The 10,005-nt window shown below is 42.6% G+C and overlaps 2 protein-coding genes across 2 annotated transcripts; one reads left to right on the top strand and one right to left on the bottom strand.

Annotated features, from left to right (window-relative positions):
• Positions 1–2,471: 2,471 nt before the first annotated feature.
• LOC142202726 (olfactory receptor 5AR1-like) lies at positions 2,472–3,413 on the top strand. Its single transcript, XM_075273006.1, has one exon. The coding sequence runs from the start codon at positions 2,472–2,474 to the stop codon at positions 3,411–3,413; it is 942 nt and encodes a 313-aa protein (XP_075129107.1).
• Positions 3,414–8,749: 5,336 nt separating this feature from the next.
• On the bottom strand, positions 8,750–9,703 carry LOC142202723 (olfactory receptor 5AR1-like). The gene has a single exon (XM_075273000.1). The coding sequence runs from the start codon at positions 9,701–9,703 to the stop codon at positions 8,750–8,752; it is 954 nt and encodes a 317-aa protein (XP_075129101.1).
• Positions 9,704–10,005: the final 302 nt, after the last annotated feature.

Here is a 10,005-nt window from a genome sequence, read left to right as displayed (position 1 = left end):
GATTCCTTGCTTAGAGTCTGAACACTGCTCTATTACCACTCATCATTATTGAATTTCCACCACACCCATGTCCTGCACCTTGTTTCTCTCTGTTCATCAAATAGTTAATCTTAGCCTTGCCTGTGTGATTGACTGCTTGTCTACCATTGAAGTCTGGGCATGGTTCTGAGCTTCAAATATATACAGGTCATCATCCCACAGAGGTTTGCTCACTATTTTGACCCTGCCCTGTGAATTTGTCCTCGCTAGATTCCTACTTGCTCTTACTATTGCATTACTGATCTCTGACCTTTGGCTTTTGACTACTCTTTTGGATTACGATTTTGTACTGTTTTGTCTCTCTGACCTTGGCCCTTTCTTGATGACTTTGCTTCTGTGTTGTTTTTTCCAGTCTTGTTCTGTGTGACACTTATTTTATAGTAGGGATTGCCGCCCAGTTGCTCCTGTCATTAGGACATTGTGGTAATTAAGTAGGAACAGGGGCTGGGTCAAGTTTAGTGCTCACTGTCTGGCTTCCCTTCTTCCATTGTTCCAGCAGCAGCACATGGGAATTTCACAACTAATTTTCCCATACAGTTACACAATATAATATAGAACACATATCAGAAGTTGAAAGTTAGACACTTTTACTTTTCATTACACACATAACAAAAATGTTGTGGGCAGAGTCATGTCTACCAGTGTGCAGCTTACCTTCTTCTTTTTACAATGGTTGATAAACATTTGGCTAGTGCAGACACCAATTACTGCTGTTTTTGGAGAGGAATGTTGTTCCTTCATAGTATTCTAGATGCTCAACTATCCTGAGTGGTCTTTGTCAGATTTTTTGTTTCTTAAAGGGATCCTATCATACAAATGCTTTTTTTTCTCATTAACACGTCGAAATAGCCTTAAGAAAGGCTATTCTTTTCCTACCTTTCGTTGTCTTCTTCACACTGGGGGCATCCCCAATGCTGCAAGAGAACTCTCTCTCCAGCGCCACTTCCATCTTCTTTTTTTTTTTTTTTATGTAGATTGTGAGCCCCACGTAGAGCTCACAATGTACATTTTTCCCTATCAGTATGTCTTTGGAATATGGGATGGAAATCCATGCAAACACGGGGAGAACATACAAACTCCTTGCAGATGGTTTTATGCCCTTGGCGGGATTTGAGCTCCAGGACTCCAGCGCTGCAAGGCTGCAGTGCTAACCACTGAGCCACCGTGTGGCCCCCTGCCACTTCCATCTTCGTCAGCAAAGTCCTCATCACCCGTCTGTTTATGCGCCATTTTCTTGTGGCCTGTAGGGATGCACAGTATGCTCTGCCTGAGGCCTGGGGCCTAGAAGTCTGAAACCTGCACCGGAAGAAGATGTGTGAAGAGGACGTTGCTGACAAAGATGGAGGCGGCACTGGAGAGAGTTCTCTCGCAGCATTGGGGATGCCCCTAGTGCTGTTTGAGCGCTGGGGACCGCCCCCAGTGCTATGAGAGTACTCATTTGCATACCGTCAAAAACCGGGATTCCTATGGAATGGTGGCGCAGAGAAGACATTGAAAGGTAGGAGAAGAATAGCCTTTCTTAAGGCTATTCTGACGTGTTAATGAGAAAAAAAGCGTTTGCATGATAGGATCCCTTTAATTTATGAAATGTTTTCTGTTGGTGAAAGGTCTGGAGTGCAGGTGGGCCAGTCTAGTGCCTGGAGTCTACTTCTGCTAAGTATGTGGTTTAGTATTGTCTTGCTAAAAAAAAAAAAAAGTCAGGATGGGATCACATGTTGTTCTAAAGCCTCTATATACTGCTCGGCAATAATAGCGCCTTTCAAGATATGTTAACCACCCAAGCTATAGGCAATTATATAACCCCATATCATAAGAGGTGCAGGCTGATGAACTGTGCACTGATAACAAGCTTGATGGTCTTAATCCTCTTCAGTCTGCAGGACTGGTGTCTCCAGGTGACCATGGATTCCATAAGGAATTTCACATTTTGATTCATCCGACTCCAGAACAATCGACAAACTCCAGAAAATCGTGTTTTGTTTTTGTTTTTCTGGATGGTGTTGATATATGGCTTATTTGTTTCATGATACAGCTTTAACTTGCATTTATGGATTAAACAATGAACTGTGATCACAGACAATGATTTCTGGAAGTATTCCTAAGCCCAAGCAATGATCTGCATATCTGATACATGCCTGTTTTTAATGCAGTGCTGCCTGAGGTTGCGTACATTATAAACATCCAATATTGATAGTGGGATATTCATCATTCCACAATTTTTAGACTTTTCACAGATTGGTGAACCTCTGACTATCTTTGCTTCTGAGACGTTGCCTTTCTAACATGAATCAATGTCTAACTTTCACCTTCTGATATATATTCTATTGTGAATGAAATATAGTTATATGAGATTTCCAAATCGTTACATATTTGTTTTCTCTACATTTTGGAATTGCACTGAGAAATTAGATTTCTATCCACAAACTAACAACATGAATGACTGTCCAAATGCTAGCTCTGAAAATGAATTTTACATTGTCGCCTTCTCTACATCTGCAATGGGACAACTTGAGCTATTTTGGGGGATTTGGATCATTTACACTATGGTTGTATTCGGAAACTTGACAATTATTATTCTTGTATGTACAGTTACCAAATTACACACAGCAATGTATTTCTTCTTGTGTAACCTCGCCATTCTAGATATCACATCCACCTCTACGATTATCCCTAAGCTTCTTACTCTCACACTGACCCAAGATTACAGGATCTCCTTTTCTTCCTGTATGACCCAGATATTTTTCTATATTTTCAGTGTTGATAGTGAAATCTTCCTCCTCACGTCAATGGCCTATGACCGCTATGTGGCCATATGTTCGCCCTTACTATATTACATAATAATGAGAAAGAACGTCTACATTGTAATGGCGGTCTCTGGATGGATACTTGGCACCTTAAATGCTTTATCACACACAATACTTACCTCTGTATTACAATTCTGTTATTCACATGATATTAATAATTTCTTCTGTGATCTGAACTTATTGATCGCTCTTTCCTCTTCTGATGTGACAAGCAGGAAGATCTTTATGATTTCTGAAGCCATCTTTATTGCCCTTATACAATTCCTGCTCACTATAATCTCTTATATTTATATCTTCTCCGCCATATTGAAGATCCGTTCCTCGGCAGGACGTATGAAAGCTTTCTCCAGCTGCGCCTCCCACCTCATCACTGTTATATTATTCTATGGACCAAGTATATTCTTGTACATGAAACCTCAATCTGAAGACTCTAAAGACCAGGACATGTTACTATCGATGCTTTATCTGGTTGTGGTTCCAATGTTAAATCCTCTGGTCTACAGTCTGAGGAATAAGGAGGTTTGGGCGGCCATTCTATTAATAACTATACAAAGGAAGACAAAGGCCTAGACGCCTGACTAGTTAATGGACAGGCAATCTTCAGTTGATATATTTGGTTATATTTATTGGCAGGGTTGACAACTTACTAACATATAGACACATTTTACGTGGACAAATTGCAATAAAGAAAACTAAATATAAAAAATGATAAGTGATCTACATCTAAAGCATTGGATTTTATTGAATTTATATACCTATTCACACTATATATTGTGAGATGTAAAATAACTTATACAAGATCTGGTAGCTTCAAAATAAAAAGACCTTCACGTCTTCTTCTGTCCTGGGTGTCAATCTTCTAAGCCTCGGGCAGAGCCAACTGCGCTTTCCCGGGCCACAAGAAAATGGCCGCTTACACCAGCCTACTGGACAACAGGCCACAAGAAAATGACCGCTTACTCCAGCTTACTGTGTAAGCGGCCATTTTCTTGTGGCCCGGGCATGCGCAGTCGGCTCTGCCCAAGGTGTAGAAGATTGATGATACACTCCCAGCCTTCAAGGGCTTATCCACACTGAATTTATTATACAAAGAGCATGTTACGCGTTTGATCTCACTGTTTTGCTCCAAGTTCATTCTGAGGCAGGCCGCCTCCAATTTTGAGAAACTGGCCCCATTGCTAAAGCTCAGGAAGGTCTCGCTGGTTCTTCATACATATTTCAAGAACCCGAGCCCATCCAGACTATCCTATATTCTGTCCTGGGAGAAAGAACTGGGTTTTTCCCTGTCAGAAGCTCAAGTCAAACAAATATTGTCTACATCTCATGGGTTCTCCTGCTGTGTGAGACTTCAGGAGGACCACTTCAAACTTCTATCCTGCTGGTACAAAATGCCAGAATGGCTGTTTGCATGCAAGCTAACAGATAGTGACCTTTGCTGGCGTTGCGGCCTGGAGACAGGCTCTCTATTGCATATCTGGTGGTCCTGCCTGGTTTTACGTGGGTTCTGGAGAGGGGTAGAGGCTTCGCTTAGATCCATCTGTGGGGCCGGATCTCAGATATCTCTACATCATATAGCTCTGGCTTTGCCCAATGCGCAGCTCTCCCCATCCAAAAGAGATCTGAAGACCCATCTTATTGCTGTTGCTAAGTTCCTTATCCCTCAGAAGTGGTTGCAGCCAACGGCTCCTACTCATTCAGAGTCAACCAAGTGTTTAGATTCGAAGAAATCTCGAGCTGGGCCTTGGGCAAACACACCACTTTCCCCAAGACTTGGTCTCCCTAGCTTAAGTTTTCTAAGCTCAAATGATAGGTATAACACTGTCGTAACAGTCTCGCCCTTCCACCCCTCTTCCTTTCCCTCCTCCATTCCTCCACCCTTCTTTATAAAAATGTTTAAAACTGGTTGACTATATTAGGGTGTCACCATTGAGCGACTCCTTCATGTTTGCTGTATACTGCATATTTATTTCTCTATTGTTATGCCATTTTTAAATAAAGAGTTGATTAAAAAAAAAAACGGTCTGGAATTTAGTGGCAGAGTGCAAAAAATGGGTAACAGAAAGTAGTTTGGCACTCAAAAGGTGACTATGACTTAAAGACTCTATGTAATGAACCACAAAAACTCTACTGTGGACATTACAATTTATTATTGAATGTAGCTTTGAATGAACTTTCACAATATATTTCTGTGATTATTAAAAAAAAAAAAGTTAACAACAAGTTATTTGGCACTCAAAGGGTGACTGCCAAACAGTATGCAAAAAAACAGAATCGGGGTGAAAACTGCTACTGACTTTGGGTTGGAATCCAAAACATAATCAGCATCAGATTGTGCCATTGAACATAGCCTTATAGTGAGCAGACCAGTGGTGGAACAACTCCTTCAGACAATCCTCTTGACAGTTAAATGGAGTGTGCCACAAAGACATTTGTGTGATTAGGGAATAAGAGTCAGATTGCTGGGGGATCTCACTTCTGGTATCCTAGTGCAAACCAGAGACTACCGCCGGGGCCCCACAGGACGGAAATGCAGCAATTTGTCAGCAGAGGAAACACTGTGTTTTACAGTAAGTGCAAAGTGGATGAGTTTCTAGTGAATCCCATGTCCACTTTGCGGTAAAAACCATGCTGTGATTACCAAAACCAATGCGGTTTTGGAAATCGCAGCATGTCAATTATATCTAAGAAAACGCCGGCAATTTCCCCATAGATATAATTGTAACAGAAAGTCCGCAGAGGAAAACTCTTAAACTTTCTGTTTAGGCTGAGATCAGATGGGGTTTTTTGGTCTGGAATTTGATGCGGAAGCCGCCTCAGATTCCGGGCCCAAAAGAACGGTAGCTGCGACTGCAGTGAACTGGCACTCAGTCTCGGCACTCTGCTCCAAACGAATGGGCCTAGTCAGGAGGCAGTGTTCCCACTCGCAGAAAAAAGAAATGACTGGCACCCATTGATTTCAATGGAAGACTTTTTTTGTTCAGGATTTTGATGGGGATTCCGCGTGAAAATCCTGACCAAAAAACCCTGTCTAAACTCAGCCTTAGGGTAAGTTCACACTGGGTTTTTTGGATCAAAACCTGAGGCAGATCAGGCCTCAGGTTCTGATCCAAGAGCCGGGTAGCCGAGACTGAAACCCACTGCATCGGGATCCAGTCACGCGCTCCGCTCTGGATTAGGCCCAATCGCAAGACGAAACGAAAAAGAATGAGCACCTCGCTTCTTTTTCCTGGAGCTGGCACAAGCCGGCTCCCAGAAAAGGCTCCTGAGCAGCTCCCATTGATTTCAATGGGAGCCATCTTTTTCGTCATAATTTTGAGGTCGATAGAGCCTCAAAATCCTGACCAAAAAACTCTGTGAACTTACCCTTAAAGCACTGTGGAAGAAACGCGATGCGGTGCCGCCATGGTTTTTCCCGCAGCGCTTTTTGGGTGTGGGTCGTCCCATGAGGCCTTAGCCTAAAAGTTCCCTTCTAAGTTCCATGTGAATGAACCGCTGGTATGTTTGCATGATAGGAGACTCATTGGTAAAGCATAAGAAATCCAATATAAATATGGTATCACCGTACTTCTAATAACTCACTGGACAAAGTTGCCATGTCATTTTTAATGCAGAGTGAACACATAATAACAAAATACAAAAACTAATGATAAAATTGTAGTTTTTTTTCAAGTAGACTCCCAAGGAAATTAATAAAAACTAATCAATGGATAACCCCAAAACTGTGTTACCTAAAAATATAGGTCATTGTGCAAAGAATAAGCCATTAAATAGCCGTGTTGACATAAAAATAAAAAAGTTCAGAATTTTTGGAAGGTAGAGATAGAAAATCTGAAAAACATTTCCCTATAAAATGGATAAGCAAAGACAAAATGTAAACAAATTATATCAAAAAATGCCAGGCCTACAAACATTCTCCAAACAGACTGAGCTGTCTCTTAGCCTTGGAGTATATTAATGTATCTGGTTATACAGACTGAACTGCTTTGTTTGTGGATCAGACATGACCTCTTTATGTGTAGTTAGAGCTGGAAAGCATAGACTTTCTGTTATCACAGCCAGCAAGTAAAAGTGGTGGCCCAAATTGTGCCCAGATCTTGTTGTGTGGGCTGCCATATACGTATGTGCCCATCTACCCCAGGAGACAACTGTCCTGCTATGTAATTCCTTACACGACCACATATGGAGTAAGGGCTGCACCAACTTCTTTGGTTTTACTCTAGAAGTTGTTCCCAGTTCCCAGTTGTTGAACTGGGAACCCCTAAGATCTCTCTTCTTTCCCACTGGATACCTACAACCGATGAGTTCACATCTGCCCAAGTACAAGTGGACATATGTTGCCAGAGGTACATCAGACTTTTAAATTTTGGATCTTTGGATCAATGAGTAGACACCCTAGAGCAGTGATGGCAAACCTTTTTGAGACCAAGTGTCCAAACAGCAACCCAAATCCCACTAATTTATCGCAAAGTGCCAACACGGAAATTTAACCTTAATGTGCGAATCCACAATTGCAGACATTTATGGACTTGCAAAATTAAGGTCATGTGAATGGGGCTTTATAGAGCTTTCTGCTCCGCTGTGACTCCCACACAGTCCAAACTGCTTCACAGTGACCCCCACACAGTACAATCAGCTACACAGTGGCCCCCACACAGTATAATCTGCTCCACAATGGCCCCCACACAGTATAAGCTGCTCCACAGTGGTCCCCACACAGTTCAATCAGCTCCACAGTGGCCCCCACACAGTATAATCTGCTCCACAGTGACCCCCACACAGTATAATCTGTTCCACAGATGGGTGCCCAAAAAGAGGGCTCTGAGTGCCACCTCTGGTACCTGTGCCATAGGTTCGCCATCACGGCTCTAGAGCATAATAATGATGGGTTGGGTGGCCAGCCACAAATATTTCAGGTTTCGCCAAACCAGAAATTTCAGTTTGGAAAATGTATAAAAACACAGTTTGGTACAAGCCGGTCCTCTCATTTCTAGTTAGGAGCCACCAACATAGTACTGACCAGATGGTGCCTGGTGCCCAGTCGTATCCTCTACTAATAACAGAAGGAATCTGTAAACAGAAATAGAGGTCTTTTCATTAGAGTCCCTGATGGGAAAAAAAAGTTAGGTGGTTATTTTGAAGGACTTGTATAATTGTCATTTCACAGCTCATAGTAAATATGCTAATATAGTAAGTTATTAGTACCTGAGCTACACAAACCTCACTTATCATCTTTACCATTTAGCTTTGTGTTAGTTCTCAAACAATGTGTTCAGAAAATGCCAGCCATGACACCAAGAAAAAACAGTCACGTAAAGGTTGTCTAGTAGAGATGAGCGAGTAGTTAAATACTCAATATTCGATATTCGTTTCGAGTAGCCCCTCAATATTCGACTACTCGAATCGAATATCGAATCCTATTATAGTCTATGGGGGAAAAATGCTCGTTTCAGGGGTAGGCAACGTTCGATCAAATAGAACTTACCAAGTCCACAAGTGAGGGTCGGGCTGGATTCTCTGAGAAGTCTTCTCCGTGCATCGTTCCCGTGGCGTCTTCTGGCTCTGAATTCACTCTGCCAGGCATCGGGCATTCACTCTTACAGTCAAAGCGGCCATTTTCTTGTAGCACGGGCATGCGCAGTCGGCTCTGCCCAGACCCGATGCCTGGCAGAGTGAATTCAGAGCCGGAAGACGCCGCGGGGACGCTGCACGGAGAAGACTTCTAAAGGTAGGAGAAGAACCAGCGTTGATTGGCCGACTGTATAGCATTCGGCCAATCAACGCTGGTTCTGCATCGAATTTTTCCATTTGAACAGCGAGTAGTATTTGATCGAGTACGAGTATTTCGAATACCATAGTATTAGATCGAATACCTACTCGATCGAGTACTACTCGCTCATCTCTATTGTCTAGTCTTGTGTTGAGAACTTTGCCTTCATTTGTTTGGCCACTAATAAAATAGCCCCCCACACCTCTTTATTCCTCAGACTGTAGACCAGAGGATTCAACATCGGAACCACAACCAGATAAAGCATCGATAGTAACATGTCCTGATCTTTAGAGTCTTCAGATTGAGGTTTTGTGTACAAGAACGTAAGAGGTCCATAGAATAATATAACAGTGATGAGGTGGGAGGCGCAGCTGGAGAAAGCTTTCATACGTCCTGCCGAGGAACGGATCTTCAATATGGCGGAGAAGATAAAGACATAAGAGATTATAGTGAGTAAGAACTGTAAAATGGTAATAAGGAAAACTTCAGTGATCATAAATATTTTTCTGCTTGTAACATCTGTAGAGGAAATAGCAATGATGGAATTCAGATCGCAGAAGAAATTATTGATATCATGCGAATCACAAAATAATAATATGGAGGAAAGTATTGCATGTGCAAGAGCATTTAGAATACCAACTATCCAAGATGATGCCGCCAAGACAATGTAGACGTCTTTTCTCATTATTGCATAATATTGTAAGGGCTTACATATGGCCACATAGCGGTCATAGGCCATTGACGTCAGCATGAAAATTTCGCCATCAGCGCACAAAATGAAGAAAAATACCTGGATCATACAGCCAGGAAACGAGATCTTATGATCCTGGGTCAATGTCACAGCAAGTAACTTAGGGATGATGTAAGTTGTAGATGTCACATCTACGGTGGCGAGGTTACACAGGAAGAAATACATGGGGGTGTGTAATTTTGGCACCATACATACAAGATAAATTATTGTCAAATTTCCCAGCAAGGCCATGAGATAAATTATTAATATCCCAAAAAATAGTTTAATTTGTGCCTCCGATGAAGAAGAGAAGGCGACAATGTAGAATTCATTTGCAGAACTTCCATTTGGGCAGTCATTCATCTTGATCTGAGGCCGGGTTCACACGGAGTTACGTGCCGCGAGATTTGGCACGTAGACGCCGCGTGACCCTTTGCGTGCCGTACACGCTCCCATTCATTTCAATGGGAGCGGGGAGCGTATGCGCCGCGCTAGTTTGCGGCCGTGCATTTATTCACGGCCGCAAACTAGCGCGGCGCATACGCTCCCCGCTCCCATTGAAATGAATGGGAGCGTGTACGGCACGCAAAGGGTCACGCGGCGTCTACGTGCCAAATCTCGCGGCACGTAACTCCGTGTGAACCCGGCCTGAAGGGGAAAAAAAA

This window comes from Leptodactylus fuscus, chromosome 5 (genome assembly GCF_031893055.1).
Source record: "Leptodactylus fuscus isolate aLepFus1 chromosome 5, aLepFus1.hap2, whole genome shotgun sequence".
In the NCBI taxonomy this organism is placed as follows: domain Eukaryota; kingdom Metazoa; phylum Chordata; class Amphibia; order Anura; family Leptodactylidae; genus Leptodactylus; species Leptodactylus fuscus.
Note: the sequence above shows the minus strand (reverse complement) of the source record. Positions and strands in the feature narration are given on the sequence as shown.